A 23,106-nucleotide genomic window follows, 5' to 3' on the forward strand; every position below is an offset into this window, starting at 1 on the left:
CTTTCAATGTATTTTTTCTTGCATAACTTACTTGTTCTTCGATGATGTATTTTTCATGTATGTATTGTATGCTCACTGTTTTTTAAATAAAATATAAAAAAAAAAGTTGACGCCTGAGTCACATTAGACATACACTAAGAGAATCATAGTTGGTAGGTAAGACACAGAGGCAACAGTTAGGCAGTTAGGCCTATGTGTCTTACCTACCAACCTGTCGGTATTGTATACCATTTTGAAGAATCATAGTTGAAGTCATGGACTCTTTACCGACGGGAGACCACTTAAAAGTGACCAAAAATCCAGGACCGAAAAAAAGATGTCCTTACGCACTTTCATCCATATTATTACTTACATCACTGTCACACAAACACGGATAAAGGGTCGAGTGAGATAAGATAAGATAAGATAAGATAAGATTTCGTTCGGATTTTTAACCCCGAAGGGTTAGCCACCCAGGATAACCCAAGAAAGTCAGTGCGTCATCGAGGACTGTCTAACTTATTTCCATTGTGGTCATTAATCTTGTCCCCCAGGATGCGACCCACACCAGTCGACTAACACCCAGGAACCTATTTGCTGCTAGGTGAACAGGACAATAGGTGTAAGGAAACGTGTCGGAATTTCCACCCGCCGGGAATCGAACCCGGGCCCTCCGTGTGTGAAGCGGGAGCTTTAGCCACCAGACCACCGGGCCACCTAGAGATAGGTGTAACTCTCTTCATTCCAGGAACTGTCTTACAGTGACACCCTTACGGATTTACTGCTTTCTCAGCAATAAAAGAATGATAATAATTCACAAAACACGTGATAACTCTCACGTTTATATCTTAAACTGTGAAATTATTAAATTAACATTTACCTGTCATTGCCGAGTATTTGTTGGTGTGACGAGTAAGGATTATAAGAAGTTCTGGTTCTCTTGTGTAGAACTCTATCCAGAACTGGAGGTCTTGTAGCTAGGAACTCTTGTAGCGGTGTGTTCAGTGGTTCTTGTAGCTAGGAGCTGTTGTAGCGGTGTGTTCGGTGGTTCTTGTAGCTAGGAACTGTTGTAGTGGTGTGTTCAGTGGTTCTTGTAGCTAGGAGCTGTTGTAGCGGTGTGTTCGGTGGTTCTTGTAGCTAGGAACTGTTGTAGTGGTGTGTTCAGTGGTTCTTGTAGCTAGGAGCTGTTGCAGTAGTGTGTTCGGTGGTTCTTGTAGCTAGGAACTCTTGTAGCGGTGTGTTCAGTGGTTCTTGTAGCTAGGAGCTGTTGCAGTAGTGTGTTCGGTGGTTCTTGTAGCTAGGAACTCTTGTAGCGGTGTGTTCAGTGGTTCTTGTAGCTAGGAGCTGTTGCAGTAGTGTGTTCGGTGGTTCTTGTAGCTAGGAACTCTTGTAGCGGTGTGTTCAGTGGTTCTTGTAGCTAGGAGCTGTTGCAGTAGTGTGTTCGGTGGTTCTTGTAGCTAGGAACTCTTGTAGCGGTGTGTTCAGTGGTTCTTGTAGCTAGGAGCTGTTGCAGTAGTGTGTTCGGTGGTTCTTGTAGCTAGGAACTCTTGTAGCGGTGTGTTCAGTGGTTCTTGTAGCTAGGAGCTGTTGCAGTAGTGTGTTCGGTGGTTCTTGTAGCTAGGAACTGTTGTAGTGGTGTGTTCAGTGGTTCTTGTAGCTAGGAGCTGTTGTAGTGGTGTGTTCAGTGGTTCTTGTAGCTAGGAGCTGTTGCAGTAGTGTGTTCGGTGGTTCTTGTAGCTAGGAACTCTTGTAGCGGTGTGTTCAGTGGTTCTTGTAGCTAGGAGCTGTTGCAGTAGTGTGTTCGGTGGTTCTTGTAGCTAGGAACTCTTGTAGCGGTGTGTTCAGTGGTTCTTGTAGCTAGGAGCTGTTGCAGTAGTGTGTTCGGTGGTTCTTGTAGCTAGGAACTCTTGTAGCGGTGTGTTCAGTGGTTCTTGTAGCTAGGAGCTGTTGTAGTGGTGTTTTCACTGGTATTTGTAGCTAGGAACTGTTGTAGTGGTGTGTTCAGTGGTTCTTGTAGCTAGGAGCTGTTATAGCGGTGTGTTCGGTGGGTCTTGTAGCTAGGAACTGTTGTAGTGGTGTGTTCAGTGGTTCTTGTAGCTAGGAACTGTTGTAGTGGTGTGTTCGGTGGTTCTTGTAGCTAGGAACTGTTGTAGTGGTGTGTTCGGTGGTTCTTGTAGCTAGGAACTGTTGTAGTGGTGTGTTCAGTGGTTCTTGTAGCTAGGAACTGTTGTAGTGGTGTGTTCAGTGGTTCTTGTAGCTAGGAACTGTTGTAGTGGTGTGTTCGGTGGTTCTTGTAGCTAGGAACTGTTGTAGTGGTGTGTTCAGTGGTTCTTGTAGCTAGGAACTGTTGTAGTGGTGTGTTCGGTGGTTCTTGTAGCTAGGAACTGTTGTAGTGGTGTGTTCAGTGGTTCTTGTAGCTAGGAACTGTTGTAGTGGTGTGTTCAGTGGTTCTTGTAGCTAGGAACTGTTGTAGTGGTGTGTTCGGTGGTTCTTGTAGCTAGGAACTGTTGTAGTGGTGTGTTCAGTGGTTCTTGTAGCTAGGAGCTGTTGTAGTGGTGTGTTCGGTGGTTCTTGTAGCTAGGAACTGTTGTAGTGGTGTGTTCGGTGGTTCTTGTAGCTAGGAACTCTTGTAGTGGTGTGTTCAGTGGTTCTTGTAGTTAGGAACTCTTGTAGTGGTGTGTTCAGTGGTTCTTGTAACTAGGAGCTGTTGTAGCGGTGTGTTCCGTGGTTCTTGTAGCTAGGAACACTTGTAGTGGTGTGTTCGGTGGTTTTTGCAGCTAGAAACTATTGTAGTGATGTGTACAGTATTTCTTGTAGCCAGGAACAGTTACAGTGGTGTGGTCATTGGTCTTGTAGCCAGGAACTGTCACAGTGATCGTGTAGCCAGGAACTGTCACAGTGGTCGTGTAGCCAGGAACTATCACAGTGGTGGTGTAACCAGGAACTATCACAGTGGTGGTGTAACCAGGAACTATCACAGTGGTGGTGTAGCCAGGAATTGTGGTGTTGGCCAGTGGTCGTGTAGCCAGGAACTATGGTGTTGGTCAGTGGTCGTGTAGCCAGGAACTGTGGTGTTGGTCAGTGGTGGTGTAGCCAGGAACTGTGGTGTTGGTCAGTGGTGGTGTAGCCAGTAACTGTGGTGTTGGTCAGTGATCTTCCCTGGAGGACTAAGAGTGTGTACCTCCCAACTACACACACATCACACGACTGTTATCACTCGCCCTACCCATCTCCATTATCACATCCTTCAAGGTTGCCAACAACATATGTACTTGCTAGGAAAGCTGCAAATCAACCTCGGGGCTCACAAATTTCTTAGAAATACTCAAAACATCCTTGTGATATGCCTTTATTTTCCCACACAATTGTGACTCCATTTTTTGTAATATTTTCCAAAAGTTAGACATGTACTGTGTAAAAATTAATGTTAGAGATGGTATTTCACCTTGACACGATCAGTCAAGAATATTTCCCCCCTAGATCGGGAGTTTTGTTGTTTAATAAATATCTTTATTAGGCACCAGATACCCATCCTGTGGGAGTCAAAAGATCGGGATTAACATATTATCCATATATGTGTTTTGCTTATATCTTGAGAATGCTTCATTCGCTCGGCGTCAAATTTTCAAGGATCTGTAAAATTTAACGAAGGGTTGTTGAACGTCTAGAAGGGTTGGTAGCGCACTCAGCTCACACACTGAGGTCCGGGTGTCGATCCCCGGTACGGGTGGAAATATTAGGATGTGTTTCTTTAAGACACCTGCTGTCCCTGTTCACCTAGCAGTAAATAGGTACCTGGGTGTGAGTCACCCTACACCTGCTGTTCATGTTCACCTAGCAGTAAGTAGGTACCTGGATATTAGTTACCTTACACCTGCTATCCCTGTTCACCTAGCAGTAAAACAGGTACCTAAGTGCTAGCCGACTGATGTGGGTCGCATCCTGGGGACAAGAGTAACTTAAGTTGTGGGAAATGCTCTACATAACTAGTGACTTTCTACACAGTATGTCATTGATGTGAGCTATGGTCTGTATAAGTTGTATCATGTACTTGTAGCGTATCATCGCAGTAACAACACTAGTGCTGAGAATTTGTAGCTGTATGGATAAAATATTCTGAAATCACATACGAAAACAATGGAAAAACAACTGACAATCTGAGGATTTATAAACCTAACTATATCGCCTCAAACCAACACTATATAATTTTATTCTAGGCTATCATAAGATAATTTTTATTTCAAACCTGAGAAATTTAAAAACTAGGCTTTATTCGGACATTCAGTAATAATAATTTTTAATGGTGCTATGCTTTATATATCCTTTGGTATGGTAGATTATTTTGGGTGAGTTTCAATACGATCGGTTCATTGGTTTCCATACCCATCCTGTGGACAGTGGTCAAAAAAGATTACAGAGGTACACAATGGGTCCAGGAACTGGACCCCAAAGTTATTATAGCCGAAAAAAGTTACAAAGATAATGAACCATTCACACATCTCACCTGATCACAATTACAATGAGTTATTAATGTAAATATTAACTTAATTTACAGTGAACAAAGTCAGGGTAGTCTTCCAGAATGTTACGTAATGTACCACTGTGGATAAAATACTTTGACATATCCTGAACATTTCTGAGTTGTCTCTAAATTCATTAATTTACCAGGGCTACATACCTTATTACTTTTAATTAACATTAGTAAGTACACTTAAATACTTTTAGCAGGATCTGCAGTTACTGTTGCGTCTCGTGTGGGACCCATGGTTCATAATTATTATTGTATGAGTGGAAAATTTATTTCTTTGTTCCCTTGTGATTAATTGTTATATTCTGATGTTTCGACACATATCTTTAGCTTTGTGTTAAGCTCTTGTTTTGTAGGTAATTATGGTGGAAACAGTATATTCTAAGAATTATGATTACTCTTATTTTGGCTTGGTTATGAGTCTAGCCGCGTCAAGGTATTATGAGTCTAGCCACGTCAAGGTATTATGAGTCTAGCCGCGTCAAGGTATTATGAGTCTAGCCGCGTCAAGGTATTATGAGTCTAGCCACGTCAAGGTATTACGAGTCTAGCCGCGTCAAGGTATTATGAGTCTAGCCGCGTCAATGCATTACGAGTCTAGCCACGTCAATGCATTACGAGTCTAGCCACGTCAATGCATTACGAGTCTAGCCACGTCAAGGCATTACTTGTACTTGAGATTACTGTATCACTGTAGTAATATGGTGTCGAAGTTGTACTTTAAGTCAAGTACCTTCAGCACAATATTACCAAGAGTAATGTTCAGTAGTACTCACCGACAGACAGAAAAGCTTTATATCACTCTATGTAATAATTTTTTAGACACTTTTATATTAAATATATTAAATTTTATCTTGTCAGATCATTGCTCCTAAGTTATAATCCCAAATCTCAAGAATGAAGGTATTTTCACCAAAGGATAACTAGACCTGTCTTTGATCTACCTACTTCTTACGGAAGAGAAAGTTATTACAGTTCTGGAGTTATCTGCACTCTTAAATTGTGGAGCCCACCATACTGGAGTTACACAGTGTAACATTCCAGGAGGTACTGGAGTTACACAGTGTAACATTCCAGGAGGTACTGGAGTTACACAGTGTAACATTCCAGGAGGTACTGGAGTTACACAGTGTAACATTCCAGGAGGTACTGGAGTTACACAGTGTAACATTCCAGGAGGTACTGGAGTTACACAGTGTAACATTCCAGGAGGTACTGGAGTTACACAGTGTAACATTCCAGGAGGTACTGGAGTTACACAGTGTAACATTCCAGGAGGTACTGGAGTTACACAGTGTAACATTCCAGGAGGTACTGGAGTTACACAGTGTAACATTCCAGGAGGTACTGGAGTTACACAGTGTAACATTCCAGGAGGTACTGGAGTTACACAGTGTAACATTCCAGGAGGTACTGGAGTTACACAGTGTAACATTCCAGGAGGTACTGGAGTTACACAGTGTAACATTCCAGGAGGTACTGGAGTTACACAGTGTAACATTCCAGGAGGTACTGGAGTTACACAGTGTAACATTCCAGGAGGTACTGGAGTTACACAGTGTAACATTCCAGGAGGTACTGGAGTTACACAGTGTAACATTCCAGGAGGTACTGGAGTTACACAGTGTAACATTCCAGGAGGTACTGGAGTTACACAGTAACATTCCAGGAGGTACTGGAGTTACACGGTATAACATTCCAGCAGGTACTGGAGTTACACGGTATAACGTTCCAGCAGGTACTGGAGTTACACAGTATAACATTCCAGCAGGTACTGGAGTTACACAGTATAACATTCCAGCAGGTACTGGAGTTACACGGTATAACGTTCCAGCAGGTACTGGAGTTACACAGTATAACATTCCAGCAGGTACTGGAGTTACACAGTATAACATTCCAGCAGGTACTGGAGTTACACAGTATAACATTCCAGCAGGTACTGGAGTTACACAGTATAACATTCCAGCAGGTACTGGAGTTACACAGTATAACATTCCAGCAGGTACTGGAGTTACTTACACAGTATAACATCCCAGCAGGTACTGGAGTTACACAGTATAACATTCCAGCAGGTACTGGAGTTACACAGTATAACATTCCAGCAGGTACTGGAGTTACACAGTATAACATTCCAGCAGGTACTGGAGTTACACAGTATAACATTCCAGCAGGTACTGGAGTTACTTACACAGTATAACATCCCAGCAGGTACTGGAGTTACACAGTATAACATTCCAGCAGGTACTGGAGTTACACAGTATAACATTCCAGCAGGTACTGGAGTTACACAGTATAACATTCCAGCAGGTACTGGAGTTACACAGTATAACATTCCAGCAGGTACTGGAGTTACTTACACAGTATAACATCCCAGCAGGTACTGGAGTTACACAGTATAACATTCCAGCAGGTACTGGAGTTACACAGTATAACATTCCAGCAGGTACTGGAGTTACACAGTATAACATTCCAGCAGGTACTGGAGTTACACAGTATAACATTCCAGCAGGTACTGGAGTTACACAGTATAACATTCCAGTAGGTCGATAAATTAGAAACATGTGCAACTCTTGGGTATCTTTATTAAGGAAACGTTTCGCCACACAGTGGCTTCATCAGTCCATACACAGTTAGTTAGTTTAATATGTTTGTTATGCACCCCATACCCATCCTGTGGGCGGTAGTCAAAAGATTACAGAGGTACATAATGGGTCCAGGGACTGGGCCTCAAAGTTTTGATAGCTGAGCAAGTTACAGAGGTAATGAATTCACAATTTACAAAGGTAATGAACTCACAATTTACAAAGGTAATGAACTCCAGGTAGGTCTAGTCACAATCATGACTAGTTACAATGGTATTTACAGATTACAGAGGTACATCAGAGGTGGATCAGAGGTACAGAAGACTAGTGTTGATACAAGGGATACCTTTCTTGGATCACTGAGGTACAGAAGACTAGTATTGATGCAAGGGATACCTTTCTTGGATCAGAGGTACAGAAGGCTAGTGTTGATACAAGGGATACCTTTCTTGGATCACTGAGGTACAGAAGACTAGTGTTGATACAAGGGATACCTTTCTTGGATCACTGAGGTACAGAAGGCTAGTGTTGATACAAGGGATACCTTTCTTGGATCAGAGGTACAGAAGACTAGTGTTGATACAAGGGATACCTTTCTTGGATCAGAAGTACAGAAGGCTAGTGTTGATACAAGGGATACCTTTCTTGGATCAGAAGTACAGAAGACTAGTGTTGATACAAGGGATACCTTTCTTGGATCAGAGGTACAGAAGGCTAGTGTTGATACAAGGGATACCTTTCTTGGATCAGAGGTACAGAAGGCTAGTGTTGATACAAGGGATACCTTTCTTGGATCACTGAGGTACAGAAGGCTAGTGTTGATACAAGGGATACCTTTCTTGGATCAGAGGTACAGAAGGCTAGTGTTGATACAAGGGATACCTTTCTTGGATCACTGAGGTACAGAAGGCTAGTGTTGATACAAGGGATACCTTTCTTGGATCAGAGGTACAGAAGGCTAGTGTTGATACAAGGGATACCTTTCTTGGATCAGAGGTACAGAAGGCTAGTGTTGATACAATGGATACCTTTCTTGGATCAGAGGTACAGAAGACTAGTGTTGATACAAGGGATACCTTTCTTGGATCCGAGGTACAGAAGACTAGTGTTGATACAAGGGATACCTTTCTTGGATCAGAGGTACAGAAGACTAGTGTTGATACAAGGGATACCTTTCTTGGATCAGAGGTACAGAAGACTAGTGTTGATACAAGGGATACCTTTCTTGGATCACTGAGGTACAGAAGACTAGTATTGATGCAAGGGATACCTTTCTTGGTTCACTGAGGTACAGAAGGCTAGTGTTGATACAAGGGATACCTTTCTTGGAACAGAGGTACAGAAGGCTAGTGTTGATACAAGGGATACCTTTCTTGGATCAGAGGTACAGAAGGCTAGTGTTGATACAAGGGATACCTTTCTTGGATCACTGAGGTACAGAAGACTAGTGTTGATACAAGGGATACCTTTCTTGGATCACTGAGGTACAGAAGGCTAGAGTTGATACAAGAGATACATTTCTTGGATCAGAGGTACAGAAGGCTAGTGTTGATACAAGGGATACCTTTCTTGGATCAGAGGTACAGAAGGCTAGTGTTGATACAAGGGATACCTTTCTTGGATCAGAGGTACAGAAGGCTAGTGTTGATACAAGGGATACCTTTCTTGGATCAGAGGTACAGAAGGCTAGTGTTGATACAAGGGATACCTTTCTTGGTTCAGAGGTACAGAAGGCTAGTGTTGATACAAGGGATACCTTTCTTGGATCAGAGGAACAGAAGGCTAGTGTTGATACAAGGGATACCTTTCTTGGATCACTGAGGTACAGAAGACTAGTGTTGATACAAGGGATACCTTTCTTGGTTCAGAGGTACAGAAGACTAGTGTTGATACAAGGGATACCTTTCTTGGATCACTGAGGTACAGAAGGCTAGTGTTGATACAAGGGATACCTTTCTTGGTTCAGAGGTACAGAAGACTAGTGTTGATACAAGGGATACACTTCTCAAGACACTGGTTAATATACACAAAAAAATCTAAAATTTGAAGCTGCCGTAACTAATGAACCCAGAGACTAGCAATAATAATAATAATAATAATAATAATAATAATAATAATAATAATAATAATAATAATAATAATTATTATTATTATTATAATCTTCATATCTACCAGTACATGATACAACTTATACAGACCATACCTGGAGAGAGTTCCGGGGGTCAACGCCCCCGCGGCCCGGTCTGTGACAAGGCCTCCTGGTGGATCACAGCCTGATCAACCAGGCTGTTACTGCTGGTTGCACGCATCAGTGACATACTATATAGAAAGCTCCTGATTATGCAGAGCATTTTGAGCCAATAAGGGCAATTTTGTCCCCAGGATGCGACCCACACCAGTCGACTAACACCCAGGTACCTATTTTACTACTAGGTGAACATCAGGTGTAACATGACTAACACCCAGGTACCTATTTTACTACTAGGTGAACAGGGACAGCAGGTGTCTTAAGGAAACACGTCCTAATTTTCCACCAGCACCGGGGATCGAACTACGGACGTCAGTGTGTGAGGTGAGTGCGCTACCAACCGAGCTGTAGTATATCTTCACAGCCTTACTGAAGTCTCCCAACTCAGGCTGACTCATATTATTGCGCCAAATTCATCCTGTGTCCTAGACTATGACATGGGGAACGTAGCTTGCTTTCGTCCCTATGATTCTCGTAGAAGATAACCCACTGGTCATATAAACAACTTTTATTAATAAGATAAGAGTAACAAATATCATATTTCTCTTGGAAATAGATATTTTTATTTTATTTTCCAAATAAAGTGAATGGTGTCAAAAGTGTGGGGATACAGGCGAGCGAAGTTCTTCACGTAGAGTGGAGTGTAACCTGCCTTCAGGTAGCACTTGATGGCACTGTGGTTGGTGGTGTGAGTTAGTAGCTCTACTGCCTTGTAACCCAGATGGTCAGCTTCACTGTGGCACGCCTCTACCAACCTGGGGAGAATCATTTCATACGTTTGTTATGCATCCATGTCCACCCTGTGGGTGGTAGTCACCCCCATACCAACGACCCCAGTGGAATTATGTTACTGTCTAACTTTTTGGGTTATAATAGGTTATTTGTACTATGTATGATAATTGTAATGTGTACCTGTGCTTAAATAAATTACTTACCCATCGTGTGGGTGGTAGTCACTCCCATACACATCATGTGGGTGGTAGTCACCCCTATACACATCGTGTGGGTGGTAGTCACTCCCATACACATCATGTGGGTGGTAGTCACCCCTATACACATCGTGTGGGTGGTAGTCACTCCCATACACATCGTGTGGGTGGTAGTCACTCCCATACACATCGTGTGGGTGGTAGTCACCCCTATACACATCGTGTGGGTGGTAGTCACTCCCATACACATCATGTGGGTAGTAGTCACTCCCATACACATCGTGTGGGTGGTAGTCACTCCCATACACATCGTGTGGGTGGTAGTCACTCCCATACACATCGTGTGGGTGGTAGTCACTCCCATACACATCATGTGGGTAGTAGTCACTCCCATACACATCGTGTGGGTGGTAGTCACTCCCATGCACATCATGTGGGTAGTAGTCACTCCCATACACATCGTGTGGGTGGTAGTCACTCCCATACACATCATGTGGGTAGTAGTCACTCCCATACACATCATGTGGGTAGTAGTCACTTCCATACACATCATGTGGGTGGTAGTCACTCCCATACACATCGTGTGGGTGGTAGTCACTCCCATACACATCGTATACGTGGTAATCAAAGAATTACAGAGAAAATGGGAGGTAACCGGATTTGATCCGAAGAGAGGGAGAGTAACATCGCTAAATTACTAACATAAATTTAGCACATCATACAGAATAAACACATGACGAAACATATTTTTCTCCACCAACCTTGAGGCGATGTTTTTCCTTCTAAATCTTGGGTGGACGAACATTCTCATCAGCTTAGCAGTGTACGGATCATCAGTCTCTCTCACAGCTGCAGTGCCAACTATTTCACCATCCACCTCAGCCACCAAGAACAATCTGGCCGAAAAAGAAAAAAATTTAAAACCTAAACAAGTCAACAGTCGTGTCATTGACAAAAGTATTTCTGGCTATTGACCAGCAATGCTGTAATAACTCTCTCTCTCTCTCTCTCTCTCTCTCTCTCTTAGTGAAAAGAGGGTAGGTGGTCCCCCCCCCTTCGCTTTGAATAACCTTTATTGATCTATAGATTCATATAAAAAAAAGCAACTAACGAACTAAACTTTATCAAATTCACAATTTTTGCCCAGTTTTTTTATTCTTTTAGAAATTTAGACGAAGGGGGAGGGGCTATTTATTATTGTGTCATAGGGCGTATCTACATAATACTGAAAACAAAGGAGAAGACAGCAGGAACTGACCTGCGAGAGTGTGAGTAGTAGCACATCAGGTTGAGAAGGTCAGGTCCAGGCTGGAACACTCTGCGGATCTGCCTCCAGAACATCCAGTACCGACTACCTTCCAGTACCACCACTACCCACACGCCCCACACCGCCGCCCACACCACATCCTGCCATAACACATCCTGCCATAACACATCCTGCCACAACACATCCTGCCACAACACATCCTGCCATAACACATCCTGCCATAACACATCCTGCCACAACACATCCTGCCACAACACATCCTGCCACAACACATCCTGCCACAACACATCCTGCCACAACACATCCTGCCACAACACATCCTGCCACACAACATCCTGCCACAACACATCCTGCCACAACACATTCTGCCACAACACATCCTGCCACAACACATCCTGCCACAACACATCCTGCCGCAACACATCCTGCCACAACACATCCTGCCACACAACATCCTGCCACAACACATCCTGCCACAACACATCCTGCCGCAACACATCCTGCCACAACACATCCTGCCACACAACATCCTGCCACAACACATCCTGCCACAACACATCCTGCCACAACACATCCTGCCACAACACATCCTGCTGCAACACATCCTGCCACAACACATCCTGCCACACAACATCCTGCCACAACACATCCTGCCACAACACATCCTGCCACAACACATCCTGCCACAACACATCCTGCCGCAACACATCCTGCCACAACACATCCTGCCACACAACATCCTGCCACAACACATCCTGCCACAACACATCCTGCCGCAACACATCCTGCCACAACACATCCTGCCACAACACATCCTGCCACAACACATCCTGCCACAACACATCCTGCCACACAACATCCTGCCACACAACATCCTGCCACAACACATCCTGCCACAACACATCCTGCCGCAACACATCCTGCCACAACACATCCTGCCACAACACATCCTGCCACAACACATCCTGCCACAACACATCCTGCCACAACACATCCTGCCACAACATCCTGCCACAACACATCCTGCCACAACACATCCTGCCACACAACATCCTGCCACAACACATCCTGCCACAACACATCCTGCCACAACACATCCTGCCATAACACATCCTGCCACAACACATCCTGCCACAACACATCCTGCCACAACACATCCTGCCACAACACATCCTGCCACAACACATCCTGCCACAACACATCCTGCCATAACACATCCTGCCACAACACATCCTGCCACAACACATCCTGCCACAACACATCCTGCCACAACACATCCTGCCATAACACATCCTGCCACAACACATCCTGCCACAACACATCCTGCCACAACACATCCTGCCACAACACATCCTGCCAGACCACATCCGGCCACAACACATCCTGCCAGAACACATCCTGCCACACGACTTCCTGCCAGAACACATCCTGCCATAACACATCCTGCCACAACACATCCTGCCACAACACATCCTGCCACAACACATCCTGCCACAACACATCCTGCCATAACACATCCTGCCACAACACATCCTGCCACAACACATCCTGCCACACAACATCCTGCCACAACACATCCTGCCACAACACATCCTGCCACAACACATCCTGCCACAACACATCCTGCCACAACACATCCTGCCACACAACATCCTGCCACAACACATCCTGCCATAACACATCCTGCCACAACACATCCTGCCACAACACATCCTGCCACAACACATCCTGCCACAACACATCCTGCCACACAACATCCTGCCACAACACATCCTGCCATAACACATCCTGCCACAACACATCCTGCCACAACACATCCTGCCACAACACATCCTGCCACAACACATCCTGCCACAACACATCCTGCCACAACACATCCTGCCACAACACATCCTGCCACAACACATCCTGCCACAACACATCCTACCACAACACATCCTGCCACAACACATCCTGCCACACAACATCCTGCCACAACATCCTGCCACAACACATCCTGCCACACAACATCCTGCCACAACACATCCTGCCACAACACATCCTGCCACAACATCCTGCCACAACACATCCTGCCACACAACATCCTGCCACAACACATCCTGCCACAACACATCCTGCCACAACACATCCTGCCACACAACACATCCTGCCACAACACATCCTGCCACAACACATCCTGCCACAACACATCCTGCCACAACACATCCTGCCACAACACATCCTGCCACACAACACATCCTGCCACAACACATCCTGCCACAACACATCCTGCCACAACACATCCTGCCACAACACATCCTGCCACACAACATCCTGCCACAACACATCCTGCCACAACACATCCTGCCACAACACATCCTGCCACAACACATCCTGCCACACAACATCCTGCCACAACACATCCTGCCACAACACATCCTGCCACAACACATCCTGCCACAACACATCCTGCCACAACACATCCTGCCACAACACATCCTGCCACAACACATCCTGCCACAACACATCCTGCCACAACACATCCTGCCACAACACATCCTGCCACAACACATCCTGCCACAACACATCCTGCCACACAACATCCTGCCACAACACATCCTGCCACAACACATCCTGCCACAACACATCCTGCCACAACACATCCTGCCACAACACATCCTGCCACAACACATCCTGCCACAACACATCCTGCCACAACACATCCTGCCACAACACATCCTGCCACAACACATCCTGCCACAACACATCCTGCCACACAACATCCTGCCACACAACATCCTGCCACAACACATCCTGCCACAACACATCCTGCCACACAACATCCTGCCACAACACATCCTGCCACAACACATCCTGCCACAACACATCCTGCAAACCTTTACTGAACCAAACATCGTAATTATTATCAACAAGTTGGACACGGCAGCGTACGGCCGACTTAATGCAGAAAAAAGACAGGCTGTCAAGAATACCATCTACCTATAATACACAGAGCGAAACATCGTCAAAATAAAAGCTTGATTTGCCATTGTCTTTCCTTCAATAACACAAGAAGGTTCTTCCTTTTTTGGGATACAACCCATTATAATAGTCCGCTAACTAGACTATTATTATTATTATTATTATTATTATTATTATTATTATTATTATTATTATTATTATTATTATTATTATTATTATTTCACAATTTTTCGAATGTCAACATTCATCACTTTTATATTACGTATGAATATGATTTTATGTTAATAATATGTAATATAAACATAGTCATTAGCCAAGTCAAGAATCATAATATTTCGAGTTGTTACGGTATTGAGAAAATATCCCATTATTAAAAATATTTATGTACAGTAGTACTTAAAATTGAGATAGAGGAATTGTACTAAATGAATCTGAACCAAGGATTGCTTACGACAGCTTATATATACACCGAGAGGTGCATATATCTGTGTATATAGTATGTGTATAGTGTGTATATAGTAAGTGTATAGTATGTATATAGTATCTTTATAGTATGTATATATATTATTATTATTATAATCAAGGGGGAAGCGCTAAACCCGGAGGATTATACAGCGCCTGGGAGGGGGGATGTGGAAGGCATTCAGGCTTAATTCGGGGAACTGGAGCACAGATCCAATTCCCTAAATCAAGAGCCCCTCACCAACATCAAGGAACCTTCCTTGAGGGGGGTATGTATACATAGCCTGGTCACGGACAAGGCCGCGGGGGCGCTGACACCAGAAATCATCTCCAGGTATGGTATCTGTATAGTTTGTATATAGTTTGTGTATAGTATGTATATAGTTTGTGTATAGTATGTATACAGTATGTAGTAGTATAGTTTAGTTTACCATTTTTATTATGTACACCATACCCATGGTGTGGGTGGTGGTCAAAAGATTACAGAGGTACATAATGGGTCCAGGGACTGGACTGCAGAGTTGTATAGTGTGAGGAAAATGATATGCAGCCTTACCTGTAGTGCATTATCTGGAGTGCATTACCCGGACTGCATTACCTGGAGTGCATTACCTGGAGTTCATTACCTGAAGTTCATTACCTTTGTAACTAGTTCAGCTATCAAAACTTTGGGGCCCAGTCCTTGGACCCATTATGTACCTCTGTAATCTTTTGACTACCACCCACACCATAGGTATGGAATGCATAATAAACACATTAAACTAAGCCTTACCTGCAGGATGCAGTAAAGTAAGAGGAAGATGATAACGGTGAGGATGACGAGGTAAGGATGTTTGAAGAGGCGCAGGAGGTGGATAATAAACTCCTGCCTGGACATAACTACTTGAGAGGACCTATAAACCTCCCTCACAGCCTCCATATCACTGCTCCTCACTGCTCTTATCAACACTGTTTCTCTCCACATGATTCTTCTCTCTGCTAATGGTAAACAGGATACCTCAATGGTATTTATTCTTATTGGTATTATTATTGTTTTAACGGAATGGCCATTTCGCACAGGGTAGGTTGACCATCCAGGAAAAAAAACACATTCATAATCGTTCATTCAATAGATCTCTTGTCAAAAGTGTGCATAGTTCATAGAACTGCAACATAGGATGTTGCAGTTCATAGAACTGCAATATAGGATGTTGCAGCTCATAGAACTGCAACATAGGATGTTGCAGTTCATAGAACTGCAACATAGGATGTTGCAGTTCCTAGAACTGCAACATAGGATGTTGCAGTTCATAGAACTGCAACATAGGATGTTGCAGTTCATAGAACTGCAACATAGGATGTTGCAGTTGTATGAACTGCAACATCCTCACCCATCACTGTAATATCTTTCTCAAAAGAGATATTAAACTATATGTACCTCAGGTAAGAGGACACATATGTAACTAATGTGACATTTTATTGTGGCAACGTTTCGCTCTCCATGAGCTTTGTTAAGCTGTTAACGGCTTGACAAAGCTCCTGGAGAGCGAAACGTTGCCACAATAAAATGTCACATTAGTTGCACTTGTGTCATTTTAATTAACATGACGTTAATTTTTCGAACATTATTACATGTATTTCGCTGCTTAAGAAAGCACGTGTCATCCATTCCGAACCAATTTCTTAGCTTCTGACGAAGAATTCGTTTTAAACCGAAACGCCTCCACTTCTGTTTCTTACCCTCTATCTATAGTGTGCCTGAACACCCTGCTGGAGTTTACCTGGAGAGAGTTCCGGGGGTCAACGCCCCCGCGGCACGGTCTGTGACCAGGCCTCCTGGTGGATCAGAGCCTGATCAACCAGGCTGTTACTGCTGGCTGCACGCAAACCAACGTACGAGCCGCAGCCCGACTGGTCAGGAACCGACTTTAGGTGCTTGTCCAGTGCCAGCTTGAAGACTGCCAGGGGTCTGTTGGTAATCCCCCTTATGTATGTTGGGAGGCAGTTGAACAGTCTCGGGCCCCTGACACTTATTGTATGGTCTCTTAACGTGCTAGTGACACCCCTGCTTTTCATTGGGGGGATGTTGCATCGTCTGCCAAGTCTTTTGCTTTCATAGTGAGTGATTTTCGTGTGCAAGTTCGGTACTAGTCCCTCTAGGATTTTCCAGGTGTATATAATCATGTATCTCTCTCGCCTGCGTTCCAGGGAATACAGTTTTAGGAACCTCAAGCGCTCCCAGTAATTGAGGTGTTTTATCTCCGTTATGCGCGCCGTGAAGGTTCTCTGTACATTTTCTAGGTCAGCAATTTCACCTGCTGCTTAATTGTCCACTTATTGAGGAATACAGAGACAGACAGTATAATAACCTATGTGACATGTCAAGATATCTTATTAATGAAAATAAGAATCCAGATATACTAAGCAAATTTCCTAAATTTGCTTGTAACAGATAAGTGAACTATAGATATGTAGATATAAATCCATATGTATTCCTGTTAACCCTTTGGGGCCTAGTTCCTAGGCCTTTTGTGTATCCATATGTTCTCGCGCTACCGTCCACAGGATGGATATGTGGTGCACAATAAACTAGCCACTACCGTCCACAGGGTGGATATGGGGTGCACAATAAACTAGCCACTTCGGTGGCAAAAATCTAAATCTAATGAAGCTTGACCTGTTATAAGGTCACCATCGCAGCCAGCAACAGCTAGTTTTTATCATACCTGGAGTATACTTGGAGAGGCTTTCGGGGGTCAACGCCCCCGCGGTTCGGTCTGAGACCAGGCCTCGTGGTGGATCAGGGTCTGATCAACCAGGCTGTTACTGCTTTTATTTTAACCATTGTTTTGTACTGAATTACACTATATTAATTTTTAAAAGCGGCTTCCGGGGACATCCTCTGGGATTAGGGCTTTAGCTTAACACTTTTGTTATGCACGTACCCCATACCCTGTGGGCGGTAGTCACCCCATACCCATCCTGTGGGCGGTAGTCACCCCATACCCATCCTGTGGGCGGTAGTCATCCCATACCCATCCTGTGGGCGGTAGTCACCCCATACCCATCCTGTGGGCGGTAGTCACCCCATACCCATCCTGTGGGCGGTAGTCACCCCATACCCATCCCGTGGGTGGCAGTCACCCCATACCCATCCTATGGGCGGTAGTCACCCCATACCCATCCCGTGGGTGGTAGTCACCCCATACCCATCCTGTGGGCGGTAGTCACCCCATACCCATCCTGTGGGCGGTAGTCACCCCATACCCATCCTATGGGCGGTAGTCACCCCATACCCATCCTGTGGGCGGTAGTCACCCCATACCCATCCTATGGGCGGTAGTCACCCCATACCCATCCCGTGGGTGGTAGTCACCCCATACCCATCCTATGGGTGGTAGTCACCACATACCCATCCCGTGGGTGGTAGTCACCCCATACCCATCCTGTGGGCGGTAGTCACCCCATACCCATCCTATGGGCGGTAGTCACCCCATACCCATCCTGTGGGCGGTAGTCACCTCATACCCATCCTATGGGCGGTAGTCACCCCATACCCATCCCGTGGGTGGTAGTCACCCCATACCCATCCTATGGGCGGTAGTCACCCCATACCCATCCCGTGGGTGGTAGTCACCCCATACCCATCCTGTGGGCGGTAGTCACCCCATACCCGTCCCGTGGGTGGTAGTCACCCCATACCCATCCTATGGGCGGTAGTCACCCCATACCCGTCCCGTGGGTGGTAGTCACCCCATACCCATCTTGTGGGCAGCAGTCAAAAAATTACAAAGGTACATAATGGGTCCAGGAACTGGGCCCCAAAGTTTTGATAGCTGAACTAGTTACAAAGGCAATTAATCATCTACACGTCTATACATGGTAAGTAAGTTTATTCAGGTATACACAAATACAGTTACATAGAATTATCATACATAGCAGCATATGTGTAGAGAACCTGGGATAACCCAAAAAAGTTAGTGACTTATTTCCATTGGGGTAACTTACAGTCCTTTATTTTCCATTGTTGGTTCCCCTCAAGGAAGGTTCCTTGATGTTGGTGAGGGGCTCTTGATTTAGGGAATTGGATCTGTGCTCCAGTTCCCCAAATTAAGCCTGAATACCTTCCACATCCCCCCCCCAGGCGCTGTATAATCCTCCGGGTTTAGCGTTTCCCCTTTGATTATTATAATAATTCCATTGTTGGTTACAGTCATAAACAAATAACGAAGTAATAAGCAATTCCCCCGTCCACACTCTGGGCCCTGAAGTCTCATAGTGGATCCGCCCCTGATTATACCACACAGCCAAATTAAGAAAGCAACTTAGCATAATATATTATACTTAATCAGAGGATATCAGAGCACTAGTGTCTCAGAGAACAGTGTTATGTACACTAGTTAGTTTAATATGTTTATTATGCACCCCATACCCATGGTGTGGGCGGTAGTCAAAAGATTACAGAGGTACATAATTGGTCCAGGGACTGGACTCCAAAGTTTTGATAGCTGAACAAGTTACAGAGGTAATGAACTCACAATTTACAAAGGTAATGAACACTAGCTGAACAAATTCTTTGTGTTACTCCTCTCTCTTTCCTCAGATCAAACCTGATTGTCCACCGCTCCTCCCATCCCCCAGGTACAGTACAGCTCCTACGGATCTAGTGTTTCCCCAAAAATATAAAGATTACTTGAAAAGTTGCAAACTTACATTGTATTAAGCCAAATATCACTGTACTTATTTCTGAGCATTTGTAAAATATATTTTAATCCAGTTTTTTTTTATTTCTTCTTATTATAGAAAATGCAGTTTAGGGAAGGGTTAACTAGTTTAACTTTTGTATACGTTTAATTATTCATAATATTACTGAGATGTTTCACCCAAATCACCCCTTGATACCACAGTAAGTTTATTTATTTATTTATTTATTTATTTATTTACAATTTGAGCACACATACAGAGGTACAAAAAAAATACAGATAAGAGCAGCATGCCAAAGCCACTTATACTATGCATAGCATTACGGGCTGGCTTAAAAGTTGTTCAGCTATCAAAGTTTTGTGGCCCAGACCCGGTACCCAGTATGTACCTCTGTAATGTTGAAGTATAGTCCCTGGACCCAGTATGTACCTCTGTAATGTTGAAGTACAGTCCCTGGACCCAGTATGTACCTCTGTAATGTTGAAGTACAGTCCCTGGACCCAGTATGTACCTCTGTAATGTTGAAGTACAGTCCCTGAACCCAGTATGTACCTCTGTAATGTTGATGTACAGTCCCTGGACCCAGTATGTACCTCTGTAATGTTGAAGTACAGTCCCTGGACCCAGTATGTACCTCTGTAATGTTGAAGTACAGTCCCTGGACCCAGTATGTGCCTCTGTAATGTTAAAGTACAGTCCCTGGACCCAGTATGTACCTCTGTAATGTTGATGTACAGTCCCTGAACCCAGTATGTACCTCTGTAATGTTGAAGTACAGTCCCTGGACCCAGTATGTACCTCTGTAATGTTGATGTACAGTCCCTGGACCCAGTATGTACCTCTGTAATGTTGAAGTACAGTCCCTGGACCCAGTATGTACCTCTGTCATGTTGATGTACAGTCCCTGAACCCAGTATGTACCTCTGTAATGTTGATGTACAGTCCCTGGACCCAGTATGTACCTCTGTAATGTTGACGTACAGTCCCTGGACCCAGTATGTACCTCTGTAATGTTGAAGTACAGTCCCTGGACCCAGTATGTACCTCTGTAATGTTGAAGTACAGTCCCTGGACCCAGTATGTACCTCTGTAATGTTGAAGTACAGTCCCTGGACCCAGTATGTGCCTCTGTAATGTTAAAGTACAGTCCCTGGACCCAGTATGTACCTCTGTAATGTTGAAGTACAGTCCCTGGACCCAGTATGTACCTCTGTAATGTTGAAGTACAGTCCCTGGACCCAGTATGTGCCTCTGTAATGTTGAAGTACAGTCCCTGGACCCAGTATGTACCTCTGTAATGTTGAAGTACAGTCCCTGGACCCAGTATGTACCTCTGTAATTTTGAAGTACAGTCCCTGGACCCAGTATGTACCTCTGTAATGTTGATGTACAGTCCCTGGACCCAGTATGTACCTCTGTAATGTTGAAGTACAGTACCTCTGTGTTCAAATTCAATTCAAATTCAAATTCAAAGTGATAGAAACACAGGCCTTATCTCTAGGCTTTATTGAACATAGAATCTTCATAGTACTTCTGCAACAAAATATATGACTAATACATCTAATAACTGCTTCTACAGGGATGGTAATGTCTTGCATATGTCAAGAGAAAAGTTATAACTACAGGCCACATATTTAAACTCACCATGTAATCTGCATCACTTATATGTGGAATATGTGGATATAAGACAAGAGAATCACACACGATGTGCTCACGCCCATGACACACACCAAACTGTTGTTGTTGTTGTTGTTAAGGGCCCCGAGAGGTGGTGCAGTATTATCCTGCTGCTGCTCCCCACAGGAGAAGTATCACTACAATCTCCCCCTTCTAAAATATCAGAGACAGTAATCTCCCAAACTGTTAGGTGGGCGACGTACACGTCCCGACCTTCGTAGCCCTTGAGCCTCTTCAGCAGGTTCAATATTTTCCAGAGGGGTTTGACTAACTGCTGGAGCAGAATCCTCTATTTCCGTAGGGGTAGTCTCAAGGGGCTTTCCAGGAGAAAACGAAGCATCTTTCACATCTATTGGTGTATCTTGAGATTCCACACTAATGGGGATTTCAGCTAGGGCTAAATGTCTTGTAGATACTGTAGTCTCTTCACCATTTTGGTAGTGAATGTGGGCGTAATGTGGATTAGCATGCAGGAGCTCTACCTCTTCCACTAAAGGATCCGTCTTGTTCATCCTACGGTGACTCTTCAGGAGAACGGGTCCAGGATGACATAACCAAGTGGGCACGGAGGCTCCCGTAGAGGAACGATGTGAATAGTTGAGGAGTCTTTCATGAGGGGTTGCATTAGTAGCTGTGCACAGCAATGATCTAATAGAGTGAAGAGCATCAGGTAGGACAGTTTGCCAGTGTTGAACAGGTAGATTACACGACTTCAATGTCATTGTAACTGCCTTCCATATAGTACCATTGAACCGCTCCACTTGACCATTGCCTTGAGGGTTGTAGCTTGTTATTCTGCTGCAGGCAATACCTTTGCTAGCCAAAAACTCCTGAAGTTCGTTACTCATGAACGAGGATCCCCTGTCTGAATGGATATAAGCTGGCATACCAAAAATAGAGAACAACTGTGAAAGACAACTAATAACAGTTGAAGCAGTCATATTTGCACAGGGGAACACAAAGGGAAACCTTGAATATTCATCTACTATGTTAAGGAAATATCTATTCTGATTTGTGCTTGGTAGAGGTCCTTTGAAATCTATATTCAGTCTCTCGAAAGGCTGGGTGGATTTAATGAGATGAGTCTTCTCTGACTGATGAAAGTTTGGCTTGCACTCTGCACATACTCTGCATGCTCTGATCACTTGTCGCACATCTTCCACTGAGTAGGGCATGTTCTTTGATTTGACAAAATGGTACAGGCGTGTAACTCCTGGGTGACACAAAGCCTTGTGGAGTGCTGAGAGTGATTGTAAATCATGACATGCTGCTCCACAGTGGGACCTAGAGAATGCATCAGGTGAGATGTTCTCTTGACCCGGTCGGTACAGAATATCAAAGTCATAAAATGATAGTTCCATCCTCCAGCGTAATATCTTGTCATTCTTTATCTTACTTTTGTGCTTCTTGTCGAATATACACATCATGGACCGTTGGTCAGTCCTTATGGTGAAATGTCTACCAGTTAAATAATGCCTCCAGTGGCGAACTGCTTCTATGATGGCCTGGGCTTCCTTTTCTACAGCAGCGTAACATTTCTCTGATCCTTGAAAAGTTCTCGAAAAGAAGGCTACTGGTCGTCCTGCCTGAGATAAGACTGCAGCAATGGCAATGTCAGACGCATCCGTTTCCACTTCGAATGGTAGAGACTCATCAATGGTTTGAACTACTGAGTTTTCAATGTCCTGTTTGAGAGTATGGAAAGCGGCTTCTGCTTCCTTTGTCACAGGAAATGTGGTAGCACTCAATGGGCGGACTTTACTTGAATAGTTGTAGATCCATTGTGAGTA

The 23,106-nt window shown here is 44.2% G+C and overlaps 2 protein-coding genes and 1 long non-coding RNA gene across 4 annotated transcripts in view; 1 reads left to right on the plus strand and 2 right to left on the minus strand.

Annotated features, from left to right (window-relative positions):
* Nucleotides 1-1,164, minus strand: part of LOC128703187 (major facilitator superfamily domain-containing protein 6) — a 48,051-nt gene extending 46,887 nt beyond the window's left edge. The window contains exon 1 of the mRNA XM_053797767.2: nt 860-1,164. Coding sequence (XP_053653742.2) covers nt 860-866 — 7 coding nt within the window. The 5' untranslated portion in view covers nt 867-1,164. The remainder of the gene's footprint in view (nt 1-859) is intronic.
* LOC138855222 (uncharacterized) overlaps nt 1-23,106 on the plus strand; it is a 202,825-nt gene that overhangs the window by 159,550 nt on the left and 20,169 nt on the right. The gene's annotated exons all lie outside the window — the stretch shown is intronic.
* LOC128703188 (N-acetylaspartate synthetase) lies at nt 7,072-21,374 on the minus strand. 2 transcript variants are annotated; one of them, XM_070103399.1, is made up of 5 exons: nt 21,284-21,374; nt 15,729-15,934; nt 11,525-11,673; nt 11,028-11,162; nt 7,072-10,092 (listed from the first exon to the last, which is right to left on the minus strand). In XM_070103399.1, the coding sequence occupies exons 2-5, from the start codon at nt 15,918-15,920 to the stop codon at nt 9,900-9,902; spliced, it is 669 nt and encodes a 222-aa protein (XP_069959500.1). In that variant the 5' UTR covers nt 15,921-15,934; nt 21,284-21,374; the 3' UTR covers nt 7,072-9,899. The 2 variants fall into 2 exon arrangements, with proteins under 2 accessions (XP_069959500.1, XP_069959501.1); XM_070103400.1 differs by having other exon boundaries at nt 15,729-15,931; nt 21,284-21,368.

This window comes from Cherax quadricarinatus, chromosome 85, assembly GCF_038502225.1.
Source record: "Cherax quadricarinatus isolate ZL_2023a chromosome 85, ASM3850222v1, whole genome shotgun sequence".
Lineage (NCBI taxonomy): Eukaryota > Metazoa > Arthropoda > Malacostraca > Decapoda > Parastacidae > Cherax > Cherax quadricarinatus.

What these genes read in the sequence shown, in the direction of transcription:
- LOC128703188 (XM_070103399.1), bottom strand. Translation starts at nt 15,920, where the DNA reads ATGTGGAGAGAAACAGTGTTGATAAGAGCAGTGAGGAGCAGTGATATG. An exon ending in TACTACTCACACTCTCGCAG is followed by an intron (nt 11,163 to 11,524) that starts GTCAGTTCCTGC and finishes TTTTTCGGCCAG; the next exon opens with ATTGTTCTTGGTGGCTGAGG. An exon ending in AGGAAAAACATCGCCTCAAG is followed by an intron (nt 10,093 to 11,027) that starts GTTGGTGGAGAA and finishes GATTCTCCCCAG; the next exon opens with GTTGGTAGAGGCGTGCCACA.